General features: G+C 44.2%; 1 protein-coding gene across 14 annotated transcripts in view; it reads left to right on the plus strand.

Annotated features, from left to right (window-relative positions):
- The window catches only part of PTPRT (protein tyrosine phosphatase receptor type T), a 1,064,810-nt gene that overhangs the window by 356,300 nt on the left and 683,762 nt on the right, over positions 1-24,748 (plus strand). For all 14 annotated transcript variants that reach the window (XM_023251232.2, XM_023251237.2, XM_023251233.2 and 11 more), the window contains exons 3-5: positions 2,074-2,345; positions 8,803-8,884; positions 17,836-17,951. In XM_023251232.2, the coding sequence (XP_023107000.1) occupies positions 2,074-2,345; positions 8,803-8,884; positions 17,836-17,951 (470 nt within the window). The remainder of the gene's footprint in view (positions 1-2,073; positions 2,346-8,802; positions 8,885-17,835; positions 17,952-24,748) is intronic.

The following is a 24,748-nucleotide window of genomic DNA, read 5'->3' on the forward strand; positions in this document are numbered from 1 at the left end:
ATCTTCTGGGTTTTACGGTGCATGAATAAGCCTGCTTCCTAAAGTGGCTTACCTCAATTGGGAATAAGCAGTCTTAAGGTTTCATTCTGAATTGAAGATTTTAGTGGTTAAAATGAGATTTCAAAGCAACAATGTTTTTCTAGGTAGGAGCGTTCGTCCCAGAATCCTGAGTTGATCTCCTGTGTTTTACGATGTAGTTTATTTCATAGCATCATGGGACTTTAATTCACAGAGTTCAGCCCTAGCAGTTGATGGTGAAATTTCCTTAGACATCTCTTCACTTATCCAGGCTCTGTTTAGCCACCTGTAGTGGCCAGGTACTATGTCTCCAGGGCCTTTGTTAGAAGGACCTTTAAATGGAAATTTGCCTCCTGTGGTTTCTTTCATAGATGTGCCTCTCTAGCACCTTTATCAATTAGCAATTGCCACAGTAATGCTGCCCAGCAAAAGAAGAGGAAACTCAGCGGCAAACGGCAGTGAGCATTTACTCTCACACTCATGGGTCTGAGCATTGATTGTGGACTGGCAGATCTGGGTTGGGGTATTGACTGTGTGGCTGCGCTTCTAGCTGCGGTGTGGGGATGGCTTGGTTCTTCAGTGCTGGCTGAACTCGGTTCTTGACCCCACATGTCAGTTCTTAATCCTCAGCTGAGAGAGGCAGCAGCTAGCTGGGGCAGTCTTGAAAGACCTGTCTTGAAAGACACCGTCCTGAAAGAGGGCGTCATGCAAGAGGGCGAGCGTAGCTAGGCATATGCACACTTCAAGCCTCTGCCTGATTCGGTGTGTTGACATCCTGTTGACCAAAGCAGGTGTGGCCCAAAGTCAAGGGTGGAGATATGGCCTCTGCCTCTTCTGGGAGGCCCGGGACATGAATCCAGGGTGGGTTGAAGAACTATAGAAACAACCATTTAATCTGTCAAAGCAACTCCAAAGACGCTCCCTTCCTTTCTGTGGGCAGTCATCCTGCCTAATGCTTGAAAACAGTAGTCATGTCTTCTGCACAGAGTAAGAGTGTAAATGTGGAGTTGGAGAGAATCTGGGTCTCCTCCATCCTTCCCTGTCTGAGGGCCTGGGGCAAGTCATTCAGTCTTTAAATAGAATGAAAATCCTCTACTTCCCAGGCTCATTCTGAAAATTAAATTGAATAACATATTAAAAAGACACCAGGCATCACATTGGTACTCCTGGAGTGCTTAGGAATTATTACTTACCCTCTATTCCAGGCCGGACATCTTCTAGTTGTCTCTCACTTTCTTTGGGGTCTTCCTTGCTTAACTGAATATATTCTATGTTTTATATGTCCTTCTGGGATACTTAGAATCATTCCTCGTGCTGAATGCAGTGTGAAGGGGTAGTTGTCAATTATTCCTTGAACTGCATGCAAGGGTCCAAGTGGAATATGTTGGAAGGACACTTCTTACATTGGAGACATTTTGCATCCATCGAGACAGCCTGAGCTTGCACAAGGTTGCATTTCACATTTTGCACTTAGAGTTTGCACAGGTAGCTGTGTTCCTGGGGTTTTGTTCCATGTTTCCTTTGCGACCTGCTGCATGTGATGTTTCTTCTGTAAATTTATATAGACTGTCTACTTTGTAGAAATATTCATACGTTTTGCCATCTCTCGCTTTTTAAAAAAATGTTTTTGAGAGAAAGAGTGAGAGTGGCGAGCATGCATGCACGTGCAGGGGAGGAGCACAGAGAAAGGGAGAGGTAGAATCCCAAGCAGGCTCCATGCTGCCCGTGCAGAACCTGATGCGAGGCTCAGTCTCACAAACCCTGAGATTGTGATGCAAAACCAAGAGTTGGACACTCGACCAGCTGAGCCACGAGGTGCCCCCATGTTGCCATCTCTTAATTTTTAAACTGCCTTGTTCAGTAGGTTTTCTAAATTCCCAGTTACGGAAGATGATACTCAGGTTGAAAGATAGGATGTGGCTTCCTCAGGATCAATCAGAAGCTCCTAGAGTGACTTGATTTCTGGCCATTAGGTTTGTGGGTATGACTGATTATCAGAAGGATTTTCTTTTTCTCTCTTTGTCTCTACTTCCCACCCCCTTTGTGGGTCTCCAGGATCCTTCATGATGGTGAACAGCTCTGGGAGGGCCTCTGGCCAGAAGGCCCACCTTCTCCTGCCGACCCTGAAAGAGAATGACACCCACTGTATCGATTTCCATTACTACTTCTCCAGCCGTGATAGGTCCAGCCCAGGAGCCTTGAATGTCTATGTGAAGGTGAACGGCGGCCCCCAGGGGAACCCTGTCTGGAACGTGTCTGGGGTCGTCACCGAGGGCTGGGTGAAGGCAGAGCTTGCCATCAGCACCTTCTGGCCACATTTCTACCAGGTATGGCATTTCATGCTTTGAGTTTTTAAAAAGTAATCGTACATATCTCTTGCCCAACTAGAGTTGTTAGGCCAAGAAAGGACTTACTTTACTCATTTGTGCAACTTGTATTTACTGAGCCTCTTCTAGCAAGGCCCTGCAGGTGCAGAGGCGATCCAGCGCAGCCCCTGCCTCCCTGGAAATCACGCTCAGGAAGAGGAGACTAATACATAAATAAGCAGTTACTGTAGTGTGGGACACAGTGGGCTCTCCGGGATGCTGAGGGAACAGAGACAGGGAAGCCTTTTATAAAGTAACTGCTTAAAGAGACCTGATGAGGGACATTCTGTTATTATCCCTATTTTATGGATGAAAAAATTGAGGTTCTGAGAGATGAGATAACTAGTCAAAAGATCACCCCTGAGGAATAGAGCATTTGGGGGAAAAGCAATTAGGAAGGCTTTCAGGCGGAGGTGGCAGCTAGGCTAAGTCTTGAAGGATGAATCAATAATTATTGAAAAAGGAAGGGAAAGGCATTTGAGTTGTCAGGGATGGTGCATGCCAGGGGCTGGAGGAGTGAGTGAGAGAGTTTTGCAGAGTTTGGAAACTCTCCCTTGTTTCAGGGTAGGTCACAAAGGAAATACACAGGGAGCTAAGCTTGCAGAAGAGAGTTGGTCGTGGATGACTTTGAATGCCAGGCCAAGGAGATTAAGTGTAATCTCTAGAGCAGTGCCACTCAAACTGTTGCAAGAGACCATTTTTTTCTTCTCAACTCACTGTGGCCCAGTGCTTTCATGACTAGTAAAAATGTCACAGCAGTGCCACAGTGCTGCAATAGTTTCTAAACACCTCTCCCACTTGCCCTATTTACCTCACTGCGGGCCGAGAATGCATGGGGCGTAGGCTGGCGTCAGTCTGCAGAGCGTGCCTGGGGGAGCACCGCTCTGGGTCCGCTTGGCCTGGGACTCTTGAAAGCTTTTCTTTTTTTAAAACAACTGTATGCATTTAGGTACAATTTACATATCCTAGAATTTACCCACTGAAGTGTGCAATCCAGTGATTTTTAGTAAATCTAAGTTGTGCAGTCATCACCATAAACCAGTTTTAGAACATTTTCATCACCCCCGTAAATCCCTTCTGCCTATTTGCAGTTATCCCCATGCCTACTCTTGAAAGGTTTTAAGTAAGAAAGTGACATAGTCAAATCAGCATTTTGGAGAAATTTCTGTAGAGTCTGAAGCAGAAAATGGACCCGAGGCTGGCAAGGTTAGTGGCTGGGAGCTCCTCAGGCATCCTTCAGTTCAACATCTATGGTATGTAGTCCTTTCAGATAGACTGTGCAGGCAGCCGCAAACAATATGGAAATGAGTGGAAGGATGTATCTGTGTTCCAGTAAAACTTTATGTCTAAAAACAAGTGGTGGGCCAGATTGGACCTCCAGGCCATGGTTTGCTGAACCTTGATGTAGGTGATAAAGCTGAGGTTTAGAGATGGATACTTAAGTCCAAGGGCACACAGCAGATCATTGGAAAAGTCGGGGCCTGAATCTTGATGCCCGGGCCCAAGACTACCCCCTGTATAACTGAGTATAAAGTAAGTGTGTCTGTAAATCCACGGATACCCCCAGTGAGGCCTTAGGACTCCCAACTGGAAAACCTCTACGTAGGGCCTGATGTTAAATGGATTATAGGGTAGGGCCACAGATGCAAGTATAATGAGCAGGAAAAGTGACCCAGGTGAGGACAGTGCCACTCTTGGCGATGCTCTTCGATGGGGTATAGAGAGGGAAAAGGACATTGCTTGGATACCCTCTTTGTCCCAGCCCTGTGGTAAGCATATTGCCTCTAATTTATCTGTGTAGTAACTCCCTGTGTTGGGAAGGAGCAAGACTTGTGTTCTAGAGTAGGGCATATTATTGGTAAACTGAGGTTCCTATAATCCTGCGTAGGTCCTCTGGCTCCAAGCTCAGTTTCTTGCTTTTGGGGAAAAAAAGCCCATTATGAGAATCTTCCACTCCCTAGCTGTGTAATGTTGGATGTATCCTGTCATCATTCCGAATCACTTGCTTTCATTTGTAAACTGGAGAGGGAAATCGGTACAATGGAGGGTTCTTCTGTGCATTGAATGAGATTGCATCTATATAAAATGACATGTCAGGCTTGCAGTAGCCCTCAGTAATTATTGGAGGGAAGGGGGAGGAACAGAGGGGAGAACAGAAAAAGAGGAAGGGGGAACGATTTCTTCTTTGAAGAAATGGCCACTGTGGTTGAGTTCTGCTCTGTAAGCTCTGTACCATCCCTGTGATAGGCAGCTTCATCTGGGAGAATTTTCTCATTTCCAACTTGTTGGCTACTACAGCATCATTATGTTACATTATATCCTCTGCTGTGAGCTTTGTGGTGAGAAGGCCAGTAATGCACCAAAAGCAACAGTTTAGAACAGACACATCTCCCCCACCACCTCAGACATGCATGTGCGTGCATGTGCGCGCACACACACGCACACACACACACACACACACAACCACTAATAGTCCCATGGCCACACACACACAGGGGCACACACAGGTGCACATACACCTGCATGCTCCCAGATTCAGCACCCACACATACATCCAGGGGAGAGAAGGGGAGATCTATCAATAGATTCAAAGATACTTGCAAAGCAGATTTTAAAATTCATCGGACCCTAAGGTCCCGTCCTGCATGTATGATTCTGTGGACTAAATACAATTTTAGTTTTTAGCAGTGCTGGGACTCAGATCCTGATGGCTTGTGTATTCATTTATTAAAGTCATATTTCATAGTTGCAAAATTGACTTTTAGCTCTGTAATAAACACAGAAATTTCATCTTTCCTATTAGTGGGCTCTGTGGCACCAGGGTTTCAGCAGGGCCCAGGGTGAACTCCCCCCTGCCTTCTAGCCCCACACCTGCCTCCTCTCAGGAGCTGGGGCTTATTAAAACTGCCTAAGCTACACTTTAAATCTCTGCCCCTTTGCAGGAGGTATTAACTCTATTTTATGTTTTTAATGATTCTAAACTGTTCTATCCCAAGATTTTAAAAAAATGAGAACTTTTTATCAATTACCTGCTCACTGTGTTTTCTATCACCAGCCTAGGTGAAGTGGTCTTATTCATTGCTTATAATTGCTATGTAGACTTGTGAAATCTAGGACCTGCCTGGCTTGGATTCAACTGGACTTGAAGTCCAGTCTCTTTCTCAGGGATCTGTCACTGTCTAGGATTAGCAACTTCACACACAGTTCAAGGGGGTGCGTCTCACCGAGGGGGCTGCTTTCGCCCACCATTCACACTCTACCCCATCTCCTCTCTCCCACCTCCCCTTCTCTGCTGGGCAGCAGATCCTACTCCTCATCTTAGCCAGGCCTCCTGGGGCTGGTGTGGGCGAGAGGTCCTCTTGATTTCGCCCTAAAGAATCCCTCTCCATGAAGATATATGTGGTCTTCTTCCTGTGAGGGGAGCTGGTAGCCAACATTTTTCTCTCTCATCTTTGGATAAAATGTTTGCAGCCCCTTGAAACTCTTGCTATGCAGATTCTGTGCTCAAGGACCACCAAAAGGGAGGATAAAATGCCAGCTCCCTTAAACCATGTCCTGACATCTCCTTCCCCTCTCCTGACATGCACACAACCTGCTTTTTGGAGAGGTTGAGGATGATTCATCTCTGAGCCTCTCCTGGGAGATGATTTGCTGGCTTTTCCACAGCTCATGCGTGAGAGAGATGTTTATGCCTTTCCATATAAGCCCCAGGAGGTCTTTAAGGTTTTTAGGGGCTGGGGTATGTGTAGTTGACCTTAGGTCCACATAGTGGCCTTAAGATTGAAGAATGTCCTGCAGAGAAGGTGGGTTTCCCGGCCTGAGCCTTGGGCTGCATCTCTGCCCCTCAGGGTCCCTGCTCCCTTACATTGACATGGAGTATTGCTAGGTGTTGGTAAGCCTCCTTCTGCCTGTCTTCCACCCCACTCTCCCTGCCTGCTATAAACAGACAGCACTAAAGTAGCCTCTACAATTCTTTACTCACCTTAGTGACAGCCTCATCGAGAGTGTTCCGGGGATCTGCCTCAGCAGTTGAGTCCAGGTAGGCCTTGGAGGGTTCAGAATGGACCTTCTTATCTTTCCTTTCCCTTCCAGCACTATTTCTGATATATCCAGTCTCGTATCTGTGTTGTTGACTCTTTAATCCCCAGACACTAAAGGTGTCTATCTCATGACAGCTTGCATGATTTTTATTTAAAAAAAAAAAATTGTGATTCTGGAATGGCATGCTAAAGACGCATGCTCTGGGCTCCTTCATGTTTGTGAGCATTTTCCTCTGAGTGATCTGGCAGTGACAGAGAGAGGACTTTCCCCAGTTCTTTCTTGGGAAGCGCTTTATTCTCAGCTGTATCCAGAGTCTGCCCTTTGGTATAAATACACTATGGACCTAGTTCTAATGTCTTGTGAGTCTGGAGCCTTTATCAATGAGTTGCTGGGCTGCCATGGTCCTTTTCTCTATGCTTCTGTGCTTTCTCCCGACCACCCTTCCCTAACTCCCTTGGTTCCTGAAGCCACACGTGCCTCTATTTCCATGTAACTCCACATGGACCCAAAGTCCAGCTTCCACCATTTTTTGCCAGTCATGACTTACACCAAAGAGTCTGTTGAGAGAATGAACTTCAGTGGAAACTTGGGGTCGTGGCTACAGAGGACAGTCACATCAGGGAGTCTATTAGCTTCCTCCTCTCCCCAAACCTGCCACCATTCCCTCACATTCCCTCTTTTCTTTCCATCCCTGTCTAAAGAGTAAGAACAACAATAGTAACATTTACCAATATCTTACCATGTATGTTGCAAGCAATTTATAATTATTAACTCATTTAATGGAAAACGAGAACATTCTTTCCCTTGTTTATTATGGAATATTTTTCTTCTATTTTTGAGAAACCCAAATCTCACCTTTACAAAAAAACCCAAATCTCATGCTTTACAAAAAAAAATTCTCAAGAATTCTGATGAATGAGAGATTCTCTCTTTCATTATAGAATTCTTATTTCTGCAGAAGAAGGGAGAGATAACACTGAACTAATGTATGTTTCACTATCACACACCCATTCTCCCGTGACTTGTATTCATTGTATTCATTCATGGAACATGTGTTAATAATTAGGATAGCCCAAGGTCACATGCTTAGTAAGTGGTGTAGCCAAAACTGCAACCGAGGCATTCTGATCGAGAGCTCAAGCATTACACTGTCTTCCTTCTTAAGATAAAGATGGGACACTATCTATTGAATTTGGCAACTATGAGGTTATTGGTATTTGCCATGAGAGCAGTCCTGGGGAAAGTGTTGGGGGAAAAAGTCCAGATTATAGTGGGAGGGGGGAGTTTTGCAGTGGGAAGTAAGGAAGTGTTGAGAGTGAGTGTTGATGAAACTACTGAGAATCCCAAATGTGATAGTAACACAGCTGGACTGTGCTAAAGCAGATCCTGCTGCCAGAGGGTAGCTTTTAAAGAATATGAGAAGCCCGAGCATTTATACCTATGGCTGAAGCTGATGGGAGATAAAGACCATTGGAATTAGGGAGGTCAAGGGCATTAATCACAGTGTCCACATAGTCACATCTTCTAGGTGAAGTTAGTGGGTGACAAGGACAGCTGTTAACTGAGTTGTAAAATTTCCACTGAAATACACAGTTTGGGTGAGAGTCAGAATGGAGAATTCAAAGAACTTGTTGCCCTTGAATTCCCGGATACCAACAGTTGTGTATGGGGCTTATCTTCAAGAGGTATTATTAAGAAATTGAGATTGAGGAGAGAGACCAACCAAGAAACAGACCCTTAAGTGCAGAGAGCAAACTAATGGTGACCAGAGGGCAGGTGGGTGGGGGAGGGGAGAAATAGGGGCTGAGGATTAGGGAGTGCACTTGTGATGAACACCAGGTATTGTGTGGAAGTGCTGAATTGCTATATTGGACACCTGAAACTGTATGTTAACTGTATTGGAATTAAAATTTTTAAAAACTCAGATGGAATATATTCCTGGGGGATGTAGAATCAAATCAGGGTAAACCCTCCTTGGTTTATGGTAGCTTCTAAGGTAAGCTCCTGTCACAGTTCATAAGAAAGTTTGGGATATTAGGAAGTAATTCTTCTCTGTGTTTCACTTGAAACAACAATGGAAAAGGTGCAGATTGGGGTTTCAAGCCATGTTTGGGTGGTTTTTCTGCATTCAAGCGTTATTTATGAAATCCGTTAAAAATGTTCCGTGTGGCTGATTCTTCTTTGGCCATTAGAATGTGGCCTTTTTACCTTGTTTTGGAAATCCGAGGCAATTGGCAGGGTAGTGTGCTAGAGTAATGTAGTGCCTCTTTGAGAGGCTCTCATGGGAAGCTGAAAGAGAAGGTTTGGGGGCTGGGCGGCTTCCTATAATGCCTACAACCACTTCTGCAAAATTGACTCTCCCCCATGTGTGTTGCAGGTGATATTTGAATCCGTCTCTTTGAAGGGTCATCCTGGCTACATCGCTGTGGACGAGGTCCGGGTCCTTGCTCATCCATGCAGTAAGTCTGTTCCCTCCTCCTCACAGCCTTGCTCCATGCCGGACTGGGGAGCTTGGAGGCTGTAGTCCCCCCACCGCCATTCATTCAGCTCACAACCATTTCTCACCCTCTTTTTTAATCCTTCAGAAATGCTTACATACTCAATGCAATCAGTCCTGAATAAATTCGTCATTTTGCTGGCCTGTTCAACAGGCAGTACCTACAGGAAATTTGCAGAGAGTGGCAAAACATCTTCGTTTGAATCTCTCCCCGTCATTAAGGGAGTCTAAAGTCCTGATTGTTTATTAGTGGGATTCAGACCACTGAAGTGGAAGAATTAGAAGGCTTTGGATGGAATCTTGTGCAATTGTCTTAAAAAAAAAAACACCACCAAAACACTGGGCAAATTAGCCACTGCTCACTCACAGGGAAAAGTACCCCAAAGCTATTAATTCTTTAAAAGTAATTTTAGATACACTCATCAGCTCTGTGTAGACGTAGGGAGAGATTTCTCATGTGGTTAGTACTTCTGGTACAGTATCAGGAGTCCTCAAAGGCATACTGCTCCTTCCATGCCCATCCACTTTCCCCTTGAAGCTCCTTTTGTTGTATTTAGGCTGAGATTTCTGGATGTGTTTGTGCAAAGAACTGTGGTTCCCAGTTTCGCAAAATCCCAGAGGCAGTTGGTGGCATCATATCTGGTGACATTTGGCTGGGGGGGGGGACTGTAATCAGAGGGATACACATGGGGATTAGGGCACCTCTGAGAAGGGCTAGCTGGGGTAGCAGCCGTTCTGCATGTTGGAGATTCCCATTAATTTATTGGCGGCTGTCTGGTTCCAGGTATCTCCTGGAGGGCCCTCTCTACTCCCTCCTTGCACCATTGGTTGTGGTGCAGTTTGCTCTTTTCTCCACAAGTGTCTTTGTCCCTGGTTGTTACAGGGCCTTTCAATCCTTTCATTTTGGGGCTGTTTTCAGTTCAGCCCCATGCATGTTGCTTTAATTGAAATGACGCTTTCCACTTCTGCAATGAATTGTTAGCACTTTGAACATCACTTCCTTCCCCGGCACTAGAATGCCATTGTTGGACTCATTGCTTAGAGCACCTTCTTTGGAAGAATTTGGGACAAGTTCCAAAGGGTTTTGGCAAGACAGTCTTTGGGATAATTGTATTTTGTGTCTGTGCAAGAGAGCCCCTCTTCCCCTAAATCAGCCAGCCTCTCAGTGCTGAGATCCTACTGGGTTATTCATTGCTCTGGTCTAAACTTCCTATCCTTTGGGTTACTTCCTGGGTCTTTAGGATTTCAGTCATGCCTGCTGATCCAGACCTCACATGAAGAAGTCCCCCCAGCCACGCAGTGTTTATATAGTAGATACACAGTTAATCCCCTCACCTGGATTAAGCCTTCCCCTCCCTGGCCTTCTGGGAATCAGCTGCCCATTAAAGAATGATCTTTGATGTCAGACTGGACAGCTGTGTCAGGAGATGCCTGCCCTCCCTGCAGTCTACTTAACGCCACACACCCAGCTTTGCACAGCTTTCCCAGTTTTGAGGTAGTCTGTCTGCGAGACCACATTAGTTTCCCCAAGCCCTGTGCACATCCCATCATCGTCGGGGACCCTCACCTCTGCTGCAGCCTGCCACACCCCTGCTTCTTACTCAGTGCTTGATGTTTGCACTCTGTCTTTCTTGGGCTCTTCCCAGGAGAATCCAGTCTGGCTTTCTCATAGGGGATCCCAGATCTCTCCACTTGAGCTGGAGTTTTCCCCTCTGCTGTCACCCCACCTGATACCTGTCCCTTGTTCCAGTCTTAGCTCTGCCCATTGATTCCAAGCGCTGTCCATGGTCTGCTATGAAAGCCAAATGCTCCCTTCTCTCTGAGAAATCTCTATGGGAGAGGGTTCTCTGGAGGGTGTTTGATGCTCCCCACCCTAAAGTCTCATGCCCCCCCCCTTTGGAGTTCTCCCCCTCCTTGGGGATGCTCCTGAATTTAGGATTCTCCTGACAGCCTCATATTCCTCCTGCTGAGGAATGTGGATTGCGTGGTTATGGAATTGCTGAGAGCCAGTTACCCAGCAAATGGGCCATGGGATATAACTCAGAAAGACGTGACTCTGGCTGTGTTCCTTTGTAATGTGAGTGCAACACGGAATTCAGCCTTGATGCTTAGGCACCTTAAGCTTAAACTTCCCAGAAGTCAAAATGTGAGGACACTGCAATAGTGTCTGGAATTGGAAAAATTCCACTTAATTATATGTATAAATACTGGCAGTGCATATAGTCCTCAGGGGTCTATCCATAGCTCCTGAGTTGTGTGGAGGTGAATGGTACCTCGCAAAAGCCCCTGGTTGAGTTCTCTGCTCAGTCTACATCTACTCCAGCTTTTTATTCATACTTCCTTTCAGTAAGTAAATTATTTGTGCATTAGCTATGTGTCAGGAATTTGTGCTGGACACAGGGGATACTTAAATGATCAAGTTGGTTAGATCCTTGTCTCCGTGGTGTTAACTTAGCAGACTTGCATAGGGAGGAAAGCTACTAAATAAGTAATCTTAAATAGTAATGAATATAATTTCAGATAGTGATAGTGCTGGGAATATAATAAATGTGAGTGGCTGGCATGAGGGGGGAGTCCTTAGAGTCTAAGGGGCAGGGGAGGTGTCTATGCACATGTGGTCTGAGCTGAGACGGGAGTCCCCTGTGTAGTGATCTAGGGAGGGGGGCATGCCAGGCATTGGAAACAGTAAGTGCACATGTCCTGCACTGGGAATCCGCAGATGCTGCCAGAACACCGAGAGTGTAGGGAGCGTAGATGTGGATGAAAGTGGGAGGGAGGCTGAGGCCTGACCACTCAAGCCCCTGAGAGTCCTGATGAGGTTAGGTTTTAATCTAAGAGCAAAAAGGAGCCAGTGGAGGGATTTATCCTAGGGATTGATTTGATCTAAGTGTTACAAGATCACTTTGGCTACTCTGTGGAGAACAAGTTGAAGGGGAGTAGAGAAGTGAGGAGACCTATCAGGGGGAAAGTTCTGGAATCACGGAAGACGTGGTAATGGCCCGGACCAGGCTGGTGGAGAGATGTCCATTCATCATGCAGCATATGCTTCCTGAGTGTATACTCCAGGACAGGCACTGCGCTGGGTGGATGGGAGTAACTTTCTGCCCTCATTCACTCTCTGCCCTTCCACTGGGACTGAAAACACTGGAAATGAAATCGGCAATTATGTGATCTACAACAGAGTGTAAATTAGTTTGCTAAGGGCTCCCATGCAAAACCCCACAGTCTAGGGCGGCTTAAAAAGCAGAAATTTATTTGCCCGCAGTTCTGAGATGGAGATGGCGGGGTTGGTTATTCCTGAGGCCTCTCTCCTTTGCTAACTGTGTTCTCACATGGGCTTTCCTCTGTGCACACATGCTCATGATACATCTCAGTGTGTCCAGATTTTCTCTGCTTATCAGGACACCGGATAGATTAGATTAAGGTCTGCCCTAGAAGCCCCATCTCCAAATACGGTCACAGTCTGAGGTGTTGAGCAGTAGGGCTTCAACATAAGAATTTGAGGGAGGAGGGGCGCCTGGGTGGCTCAGTCAGTTGAGCATCTGGCTTCTGATTTCAGCTCAGGTCATCATCTCATGCTTTATGAGTTCGAGCCCCATTATCTGTGCTGTTAATGCAGACCTTACTTGGGATTCTCTCTCTCCCTGTTTCTCTGCCCCTCTCCGGCTCATGTGCGTGTTCTCTCATTCGTTCTCTCTCTCAAAAGAAAGAGAGAGAGAGAGAGAGAGAGAAAGAGAGAAAGAGAGAAAGAATGAATTTGGGAGGCGGAGGAGACACAATTTAGCCCATAACAGATGGTCACCAGTGCTGTAAAGAAACAGGGAGAGAGGTGGACGGATCAGAGATAACATTTAGGAGGTAGAGTCAGCTGGTCCCATTTGATAGATTAGTTCGGGAGGCAGAGGCATCAGAAATGGTGCACTCCTGGATTTCCAGCTTACACAACTGGCTGGTGCAGGCTAGGCTGGTGTAGGTCTATCAAAGGTGGAGCCTGAGTGATGCCTTCCAGTGTTCCCACCATGCATGCGTCCTTGGGGGCTGCTCATGGGATCATGAGTCATGCAGACTGCTAGAGGCTTCTGAACTGTCCTTTGGGTTGACAGTGCTTCTTTCCCTCTGAAGCTTTCATATTAATGCATTTATGACTTTGCTTACGGTTGTTAAAATTTTAACTATATGGAGAAATATACATTCTCCTAGGCCTTGTCATTCTCCACTTCTGTCCTCCAAAACATTTTTTCTATTAACATCAGGTCAGTGCTTATCAATAGGCGATTCCACGAGATATTCCAAAAGTTCCAAGGGGTTAGTGCCTGATTTGCAATTGTAGTCTCGATCGATCTGAGCTGAAGTTATGACTTTGAATGATTGCCTCGCAGCTTCCAAAACAGTGACCGACACAGAGGCGTAATACTCAAAGGAAATTATTTTCTCTTACAAACTGAAACCTCTCGTCTATATTTTATAGCCCATTTAACATTTTTGTGTTATTATAAAAGTGTTTTAGCCATAGTCCCCCTCTGCTGTCATTTCTCAGCGTTAGCCCTTAGCAGGGTGGCCACCGCAGTGGCAACCACATATAATAAATGTCAGCACAATTTTCCACCGGGTTTCTAAGTTTCTAGTTCCCAAGTTGACTTTTGGAATTTTTTAGACTTTTTTTTCCTTCTCATCACAACCTTCTGGGGCCATGTCACTGAGCCCATGGAGTGTCTGTACCACATTTCTAATATGTGTACTGCTCTTTCTCCTCAATTGCGTGGCTTCCTACTGAGGACCGTCAGGCTTAAAGAGCGAGAGAAAGGGCACAATAATATGTCTTTGGATGTTGCACTGACATCTGCAGGAGTTTAAATGTCACCAGCATCAAGGCATTTTGCCCCAAATGCATAGCTAGTTTTCTGTTAACCCCATTCAGCAGGATCCCACTTTGGGGTTGCTGGGTCTCAGTGGGGAGTGAGGGTAGAGTGTTTAAAACCACAAGCTGGAGGCCGACCTGGGCCCCAAGGACAAATGTGTTTGGTAAGTTGAAGCTGGCAGGATAAATTCTTTTCTCAGAGCTGTAGATGGTGGGGGGGATAACAGTTGAGAGAGCATAGGCCTCAGAAGTGGACTGTGGTCAGGGGAGAGGGGGTGGAGAAGAGGGGTCAGAGAGGCCAGGAGCTCAGAGAAGTGGCCTGAACAGGTCCCCAACATGAGGAGGATCCTCAGAGACTTTTGTTGTGAGGTAGGGATGAGGCCCGGGCTCAAAGAGCAGACACCAGAGTAAGGGCATGTAGAGAGAGCGCTAAGCAGGGAGGAAGGTGTTCTTGATAAGCTCCTGTGTCAGGAACCTTGATCGGCGACTAGCAGTCATGTGATCTGCAGCATGCTGCCTGCATTCATGGGGCCAGACAAAGGCAGAACCAGCCAGTGGGAATGATTCTGGATGACTTAGCTGGAGCCTTATAACAGAGACCACACCCAGAGGAGCAGGCCTCCAGATGTGTTTTGTTAGGTCTGCAGGGTGTTTGAATGGAATTCATATATATGTAGATATTCATATATATAGATAGATATTCATATATATAGATAGATATTCATATATATAGATATTCATATATATATGTATGTTCATATATATATGTATGTTCATATATATATACATATATATATGAATTCCTAATAGATTATATATACATTAGAGCATATATATATATATATATATATATATATATGTTTTAGAGAGAGCACAAGCTAGGGAGAAGGGGGGAGAGAGAGAGAGAGAGAGAGAGAGAGAGAGAGAGAGAGAGAGAATGAATGAATGAATGAATATATCTCAAGCAGGCTCCATGCTGAGTGTGGGTTGCCTTGCCATGGGGATTGATCTCACAACTGTGAGATCATGACCTGAGCTGAAATCAAGGGTCGGATGCTTAACTGACTGAGCCACCCAGGTGCCTCCAAAATTCAGCCAAGATTTTAGAATGAGAGATGTCACAGAAAACCTGGATTTCTTACTTGGGTTGACAAACTGGACACTTGGCTGCTGTCAGCCAAGTACTCTGGAATGGCCTTCATCTGCTGGATTTAAGTAACAGCTGCCTCCTTTTAAGGGGTCGTGGAGCTTTATCCATTTTCCTTAGTCCCCTCCACTCCTTATTGCCTCCTTAGTGCTGAGGCTGGTGTCAGATACCCATTATTATTGTGTGTGTAACGTTGTTGTTCTTACGTAGAGAGAAATCTTTACTCAAGACTCTGTCAAAAGTAGGGAAGTGAATGATGGGGCAAGGAGGTGGTGTTTTGTTTTTGTTTGGTTTTATGACTGAGCTACTTCATTCATTTATGTAAGTGGCTCCTGTAGGTGTGTGGGTTCAACATCTGCCATAAACCATCAGTGTTTAACCAGAATATTAACACTAGGGGCTATTAAGCCTTTGAACTCTCTACCATTAAACCTAGAAGGGAAGCAGGAAGAGGGATTGAAGACGAAGAAATCCAGACAAAAGGTTTTCTGCCGAGAAGCTGGGAGTCAGAAGCAAGCAGGGGACATTGATCCAGAGAAGATCCATTTCTGATTGCAGAAGTCCCAGACGTTAAACCATTTGCCCAATGTCCCCAAGGGCATGGAGAGACATCCCTTTGTAAAACCCAGCACAGAGCCTCCCAACATTGGAGTTAAGGCTCTTCTCCCTCCCTGCGCAGAGTGGATGTTCCTTTCCCTTTAAACCTGTGGCATAAATGGGCTTACCAGGTTTACTCTCAGTCCCACTTGAAGAATCGACTTGAACTGATAGTTCCAAAAATAACTTGACAAAATTATACAGGAAAGCAAAAAGGAAACAATTTCAGACAATCAAAGCAGCATGACATTTGTCAGGTTGACTAGATGCAGGAATCTTCAATTCTGAGAAGCCCACAAAGACAGGTCTTCCTGGGCCTTCAATTTTTGACACCACTTTAGCAGTGGGGTCCTGAGGGTGGCCCGAGGGGGTCTCTGAGCTGTTGTCATTTGTTTAGAAGCCCGAGCAGAAGGTGTGTGTTTTCACACAGCAAGTCTGCCTCTTCATGCCGAGGGGTTTGGGTTTTGCTGAGCTCTATACCTGGTGACACAGGCTGGTGGAGCAGGTAGTGTGTAGCATGAAGGCTGTGGGGACAAATGTCAAGGAAGGGGGGTGGGGATCACTTGTGATAAGATATTTGGGAGCAATGAGAGGAACCTAGAGAGTCAGCACAGCCTGGCCTGCAAGCCCTGCCTCTGGTCTCTGGGGTCCGGGTGACACTGTGGACTTCTCATTGCCCAGGAAGGTGGACATCACGCTAGTTAAATGTTGACTTTGGGGCCAAAATTTGGACTTAATTCTGTTTCTGTCTCTTATTAACGCTACGTAGCTTTGGGCAAATTAAACTTGTTGGGCTTTGATTTCTGCCTCTGAGAGGGAAATAATAATGTCTGCTTTATAGGAATGTTACAAAGTTAAATTAGATGAAACACGTAAAGCATTTATCACAGTGCCTGCCATTATAGAAGCTTTAGATAAGTGACATGATTGTTATTATTTGTCTCTCTGGGTATTTGACTCTCTCTGAAAAGATGGCCAAAGGCCCTTGTTGAACCTTCTTGATCCTCTTAACAACTGTTCATTTGGTCCCATTGTGGGGTAGTTGATGTCCAGTTTATCACTGATTTGGTTGATGTGTTAGGGGGTCCTTGGCACTTTTTTAAAAAGTTTGTTTTGAGGGAGAGAGAGGAGGGGGAGCGGAGAGGGAGAGAGAGAATCCCAAGCAGGCTCCATGCAGCACAGAGCCCAACATGGGGCTCAATCCCATGAACCATGAGATCACGACCTGAGCCAAAACCAAGAGTTGGATGCTTGACCAACGGAGCCACCCAGGCCCCCCAATGGGATCCTTGGCACCTTTGTGCCTCAGTGACGAAATTATACTTCTAGACATTGGTTATCAGCCCACTCATCTTTGGAGAGTTCAAATAGGCAAAGAACCTGACTCCTCAAACAAGGAAAGAGATGAATCCATTAGCCCAACATAAAACTGCTTAATTCTGGAATTGATTGCTCACAGACCCTGTGAGTTTCATTTGAAAGTCCCTTTTCCTGTTATGCCGAGTCCCCAGAGTAAATGACCCACCTCCCTCCCATCCTTAGGAGACACTCTAGCTCAGAGTTAAGAGTGTAGACTCTGCTTGTTTCTTGAGTTCTTGGTGCCTCAGTTCACTCACTATAAGACGAAGATGATCCACCACCAACTGCTTTCAGTTCAGTGAGTTACTATGTGTGCACATGGCACACAGCACCGACTGCTTAGCAGTCGTGAATGATGACTACTGTTTTTCTCCTCCACCTGTGTCCCTCCTTTGCTCTGCCCTCCCTGTGATGTGCATCATCAATGCCATCACCAAGGCCAGGCACCTGGGTCTCAGGCTCAAAGTGCTTTGCTTAAGCTTTCTTCATTTTGCTCACTCAGGCTACAGGGAGGAATTTTCTATGCTGAATCCTCTCCATGTGCCCACCTCCATTTTCTTCTTCCAAACATGCCAGTATTGCCCAGAAGCTAATATTAAGGATTTTGAAGCTCTCAGAGACCTGGATTCATGTCTTAGCTCCCTCACTTTCTGGCTCTCTGTGCCAAACTATAACCCCTCAGAGCCTTAATTTTCTGATCTGTGAAATGAGATACTACTCATCTCAGGGTATTGGTGAGGTTTAAGCGAGGTGATCCTGTAAAACTCTGAGAACAAACAGTAGCTGACTCATAGTAAGTGATCAAACAGCAGTATCTCCTTATTGCACCAGGCCACTTTCTAGGTGCAGGTTCCACCCTGCTGATCGCTCATCTTGCATGGCCATCCACGGATGGGGAAGTGGCACAGGCTGTTGAATTGAGTCCTCATATGCTGTTTGGTTTCTCTCCTAGGAAAAGCACCTCACTTTCTGCGGCTCCAGAATGTCGAGGTGAATGTGGGGCAGAATGCCACGTTTCAGTGCATCGCTGGTGGGAAGTGGTCTCAGCATGACAAACTTTGGCTCCAGGTAAGAATGGGAGTGGCCCCCTGTGTACACGTGCCCATCCCTTGGTAAGGGAAGAAAGTGTGTGCTGTGACGAAGGGCTTGGTGGGTGAGAGGAGGGGATATTTTTTATTTACCTCTGCTCCTTAGATGATACTCTGCATCCATGATCTTGTTAGATCTTAACTCTAATTCTGTTTTGTGGGCACCAGGATACCCATTTTACAGAAGAAGGCGATACCACAAACATAAAAGTGACAGAACTAGAATTTGCAACTATGACCTTTCTAAGCTGGCCTCTAACAGACTTTGTCCATTAAGCCCAGAGACACAGGGCTAAGACAAACTCAGTCCTTTAGATTCTGGGTATGTGGAATCCTAAAATCTTGGGTGGAGGGAACCTAGCTGCTACTCAGTGGTCCACCAGATTCCTATTTGTTCCTCCACAGCCTTCTGGTGAAGTCTTATAAAATCACCCTTTACCAGAATATTTCACTAAATGAGCAACGCCATCTCTTCTTTGGCTGAATGAGCCCATCAGGAACGTCTGCTGGAAATTTGTTCTGAGTTTGAATCTGTCCCACTTGTAGGTCTGCTCGTTAGCCTTACTTTCAAAGCAAGATAAAAGAGAATCTCTTTTAGTGGAGGTAGGGGAAAGGATGGGACCTAGAATTAGACACAGATTGTTACAGCATCAGAGATACTCCCACGGATGCTGATGTAGAAATACCAAGGGCTAAGGCAGCACAGAGAGTCAAACTGCTGTTCAGTGAGTAGCCACCAGGCACATGCGGCTGTTGAACATATTTTGGTTTTGTTTTTTATTTTATATTTATTTATTTTTAAATGTTTATTTTTGAGAGATCACGTGCCGGCAGGGGAGGGACAGAGAGACAGGGGCAGAGGATTCGAAGCAGGCTCCATGCTATCAGTGCAGAGCCCCACACAGGGCTCGAGCTCACAAACCATGGGATCATTACCTGAGCTGAAGTAGGATGCTCAACCTACTGAGCCACCCCGGTGCCCCTGTTTTATTTTTTATTTTAAACAGATTCATTGAGGTATAATGGAGATACAGAATTTGAAGTGTGTAGTTTAATACATTTTCACATGTGTGTATATATGTGAAACTTTGATCACAATCAAGGTACTAGACATGGCCATCATGCTCAAAGTTTTCTCGTTCCCATTTGTAATCCCTGCTTTCTGCCTTCTTCACTCTTATCTGTCTCCAGGCAATCACTGATCCACGTTTTGTCACTAAACAGTTGATTCTGAAACTATATGGGTTTGAACTGGGTGGGTTCAATTATACATGGATTTTTTTCCGATAAATACAGTATAGTATTTTAAGTGTATTTTCACCTCCTTATGATTTTCTTTTCTCTAGTTTCCTTTATTGTAGGAATGCAGTCTATAATATAGCATACAGAACATGTGTTTATTGGCTATTTTATCAGTGAAGTTTCTGGTCAACGTAGGCTATTAGAAGTTTAGTTTTGGGGGAGACAAAAGTTATACATGGATTTTTGTATGTGTAGGGGTTCAATGCTACTAACCCACATTGTTGAAGGGTCAAGTGTATATTAATTTACATGTTCTAGAATTTTCTATAAAGGGAGTCACACAGTATGTACTCTTTTTTCACTCAACATAATTATTTTGAGATTCATCTCTGATATTGTGTATGTATATAATTTATTTAAAAACTTTTCTTTCTGGAGTAATATTCCATTGTGTGAGGATACCATAGTTGCTTTATATATTCATCTGTTGATGACATGTGGGTTGTTCAAATACTGGTTATTTCAAAATAAGTTGCTGTGAACATTCATGACTTGAATGGACTTAGGGGCATATGCTTCCATTTCTCTTGGGTAGAAGTGGAATGGCTGGGTCATATTCACTCCCATCAGCAGTGTATGGGAGCTATAGTTGCTTACCAATATCCTTACCACCACTTGGTATGATCAGTCTTTTTGGTTTTAGCCATTTGAATAAGTGTGTAGTGTTACTTCACTGTGATTCTAGTTTTCCTTTCCCTCATGACTAAGAATGTTGAACATCTCTTCATGTGCCCATTTGCTTCCATTTGTATGTCTTCTTTGGTGCAGTGCCCATTTAAGTATTGTGCTCACTTATTATTGGTTTGTTTGCTTATTATTGCATTTTGGTAGTTCTTTCTATATGCAGAATACAAATTCTTTGTCAGATACATGGTTTGCAAATGTTTTCTATGTGTGGCTTGTCTTTCTATTCTCTTAACAGTAGCACTGGAGGAATAGTTTTTAAATTCAGATGAAATCAGGGGTGCCTGGGTGGCTCAGTCGGTTTGAGTGTCTGACTTCGGCCTCAGGTCATGATCTCGTGGGTTCGAGCCCCGTGTTGAGCTCTGTGCTGACATCTCAGAGCCTGGAGCCTTCTTCAGATTCTGTGTCTTCCTCTCTGTCTCTCCCTCCCCTGCTTGTGCTCTGTCTCTGTCAAAAAGAATAAATGTTTAAAAAACATTAAAAAAAATAAGTTCAGATGAAATCAAATTTATCATTTTTTTTCTTTTTTGGATCTTTTCTGGCATCATTTCTATGAAATGATGATCTTTGCCTAACCCCAGGTCACAATGATTTTTTTTTTTTGTTTTCTTCTAGAAATTTTATAGTTTTAGCTTTTACATTTAAGTCTGTGATCCAGTTTAATTTTGCATATGGTGTGAGGTATGCATCAAAGTTTGTGTGTGTGTGTGTGTGTGCGCGCGCACGCACGCATTTGGATACCTCAGTTGTTGTGGCATCATTAGTTGAAAAGAACATTCTTTGCTGTACTGCTTTCATCCACATATGTGTGGGGCTCTTCCTGGGCTCTTCTGTTCCACTGATCTCTTTGTCTATACCACTGTCCCACTGACTTGGTTACTGTAAGCCTTATAATGCGTTTTGAAACCAGGTATTGTTAGTCCTCCAGTTGTGTTTCATTTTCAGAGTGATTCTGGCTATTCCAGGTCTTTTGCATTACCATAGGACTTTTAGAATCACTTTGTCAACTTCTACAAAAAAAGCCTGTTGGGATTATGATGGGGATTGATTGCATTGAATCTATAAATCACTTTTGGAGAGAACTGACATCTTAGCAATAATGACTTTTGTGAGTATGAACATGGTATATTTCTTCATTTATTGAAGATCTATAGTGATTTCACTCAGCAAGGTCTTACAATTTTCAGTGTATAGGTCTTACACATTTTTTTTTGGTCAGACTTATCCTTTTTGGTCTAAAAAGATCTCAATTTCTGACTTTTCACTGCTAGTGTATAGAAATACAATTGACTTTTGTATATTGATCTTGTATCCTAGAACCCTGTTAAAACAGCTATTTACATTTAAATTAATCAAAATAAATAAAATTCAGAACTTAGAAGTCCAGTTAAACTAGTCACATTTCAAGTGCACAGTAGCCACATGCATCTGGTGGCCACCATGTTGGACGAGCAGAGACAGAACATTTGCAACATTGCAGAAAGTGTTACTGGAGAGCACAGCTCAAGCTCCAAGGAAACAGGAATGTTGTTTAGAAGAAACTAACTCCAGTTACCTCCACCTTCATTTATTGAAAGATCTCCATCATGTCTTCAGGTTGACTTAGCGTGAATGTTGGTCCCTAGCCCATTCGGAATCATCTCTGCACACTTTGATGGGATTTGATAGCATTGCTTCTCTTCTTGGATTTGAACCTATCTCCCACAGTTTGGAAAATCCCTGGGTGAAATTGCACCTCTAGGAGCTAACAGTTCTTTCTTGTTCCTTAGTGCAGTAGAATGAAAATAACAGTGGTGCCTGAACCTCCTGTTTCCTTGGGCTGCCTGCAGACCCCAAGAATCCTTATAAACTTCCATGTGTCACTTAAGTACTTAATGCTATTTACTCTTTCAATTGTAATTTGTGTTAAGGTGCATCAGGCTCTCAAGCAGCTTTGTCATTTCAATGGTATTGTCCCAGTTGGGTCAGGAGACTGAAAAGGAACAATCACAGTATTCTCAGCACCTTTATTTAGCTTTTCCAATTATTTTATGATCATAATTGCTACATTTCTGAGTTGCACGTCCTAAATCTTGGGTTTGTCAGTGGAAGGGTGTTAGAATGTAATAGAAGTTTTGAAGAAAATAGAAACATATGGTGCGGAGCTCTTCCACACCTCATATACCTGCTTTTCAATGTAAACCAAATCTTAAGTCACAGAATGTTTTTCAGGTGGCTTACAGTGGGACATAAAGCATGACAAGATAGCATAAATTAAAAGTGAGGTGACACAAGATAGGAAAAGAAGACCTTGGAGCTGGTCATAATGTTAAAACTGCGTTTCTCCACATCTGTGGCTTACTGGTGGGTCACAATTGGAGGCCCCAGTACCACAGCCGCCAACGGAATAACTTGTCAGACATACAGTTCACGGTGTCCACAAGATAAACACAAACCAATTTCTCGGGAAAATTCTAACTCGTTCACACAGAAGCCGGATAGGAATTGTTCCCAGGAGTCCTCATAAAGAAAACAATGTGTGATATAAGGAACACCGTTCTCCACCACAGCCTTATTGAGGGCACACAAGTGACTTTCTCAGGCTTGTTTCCTATAATGGTGCTCTGTGCAAGAGTAGTTTGGGGAGGTGGTCGAAGAGGGAGGGGTGGGCGTGGGCAATGCAATATGACAAAGGTCCCCAATTCTCTGCTAAATCCATCTCCGTCCTGGGATACTTTAAATATAGGTGGTGAGTGAAAAGATTCAGTAGCTATTCCTTTAAGGAAACCACTAGAAATACTGTCTCCCTCATCTATATTTCAGGAAATATTGGGAGGTAGATGGTTTATCCTCTGCTCGCCGGCAAATGCCTACTTGGCTGGTTAAGTCCAGGCTTGTATTCAGCAGTGTAGCTGGAAGTAAGTTAATGTCTTTGTACAAAATATGAGGCCCCTGTCATAACACCTGTCACTCAGGATGCCACTGTGCCCTGATCTAAGACAGGCTAAGGCAGTAGTGAATTTCTCATGATTTGGCTGCTTTGGATCTGTTCCAGCGCCTAGAGGAGTAGCAGCCTGCAGACTGGCCAGAGTTCTGTTCCACATATCAAGGCTGTTGTGACTCAGCCTGAGAATCTCCGAAGCAAGTGAAACAGGCATGTTGTGGCCAACAGTCTGCCTTTCAACAATGCTGTTTCCTTCTGTAGCTTCCAAGATATGCTGAGGAATCACTAAGCCACCAAAGATGGAAACATTTTTATCCACCAGTTTTCAGTCTGGGAAATAAAGCCAGTGACTTTGTTTCCGGAATAGTATGTCGGTGCCCCCTCTCTCTGGCAATGTTTGGGGAGTGGTCAGTGGACTCCTAGTGTGAGATAAATCCCTATCATCTGTGTAGGAGAGAATGCTTGCCTTCCTTTCTGTCCAGTGGGGCTCTCTAGCTTGCTTATCCTTAAGTGCTTTCTGATCATAAATTAATAAGTTAAAAAGGAAGACCAGTTCATACCCCTGTTTTACTCTCCCCTAGAAACTTTATATGCTGTTTGGAAGCATACAAAGCTTTTGGTGCGGGCTTTCATGGAATTACATTGCAAGCTCTACCTAAGAACCAATGGACAGGACCTATGCGAAATGTGTATCCCCCAGCCTAGAACAATGAGTCCCTCAGGGAAAAGGCTGATAAAGGCCGATCAAAGTTACAAACAAACTCATCTTGTTTGGGACAGATTTCTCCCTGAGGAGAAGAATATAATGGCATGGCCTCTGGTGGAAGGGGCCTCATTTATAACTTGCTAATTTCTTAGGTGATACATTGGCCTGAGGAATCCAAACTTAGAATTTTTAAGCATTCTTTAAACAAGTAGATGGTTTGCATTCTGCGTGGAATGTCTAGTAACCAAAGCAGCCTACAGTTTGGGAGCCCTTTAAAAAAACAGAACAATTGGGATGCCTGGGTGGCTCCATCCATTAAGCATCCAACTCTTGATTTTGGTTCAGATCATGATCTCATGGTTTGTGGGATTGAGCTCCATGTCAGGCTCTGTGCTGACAGTGTGGAACTTGCTTGGGATTCTCTCTCTCCTTCTCTCTGCTCCTCCCGTTTGCGCATGTGCTCGCTGCCTCTCAAAATAAATGTTAAAAGAAATAAAGAACAGTGTTCAGGGTACAGCTAGGTGGAAGTGTGCTGACAGAATATCAGTGCATTGAAAATGTGCCTGGGTACATCTTTTCTGGAAACTAATTGGGCAATAGATAGCTAAAATCTTAAATGAACATACTTGTCCAAGAAGTAATTTTACTTTTGGGAATTTACCTAAGAAAATAACCAGAGACAGAAAAAAATTGATGTATTCGCGAGTATGTTCAAAAGGATGAAACCTGAGAATAACCTGAATGTCCAGCAAAAGGGACTGATTAGGTAAATGCTGGAATGTGGTCATTAAGTAACAGATTATAGAAGTATATTTAATGCCCTTTCCACTGTATGTATTTAAGTGAAAGGAGCAAGTTATAAAACAATATGCTTGTATATTTTTATCAAAAAGTAAACATGTATGAATGCATGCATATTTATGCACACATCTACATACCTATGTAAATATGCACATATTAACACTATAAGGCATGTTATCAGGACATTCAGTAATTGATTGTGATGGTAGATTATGTATTCTTTGTATTTCCATCTTTTCTGTTCCCTCCAAATACTTTGAAATGAATATAGGTAACTAATATAAACAGAAAAAAGGGCTAGGCATAGCAGAGTTTAGAAGCAGCAGTGCATCTTCCCCCAAGGGTAAACTTAGCCTCAGCT

Source organism: Felis catus, chromosome A3 (genome assembly GCF_018350175.1).
Source record: "Felis catus isolate Fca126 chromosome A3, F.catus_Fca126_mat1.0, whole genome shotgun sequence".
NCBI classification, from domain to species: domain Eukaryota; kingdom Metazoa; phylum Chordata; class Mammalia; order Carnivora; family Felidae; genus Felis; species Felis catus.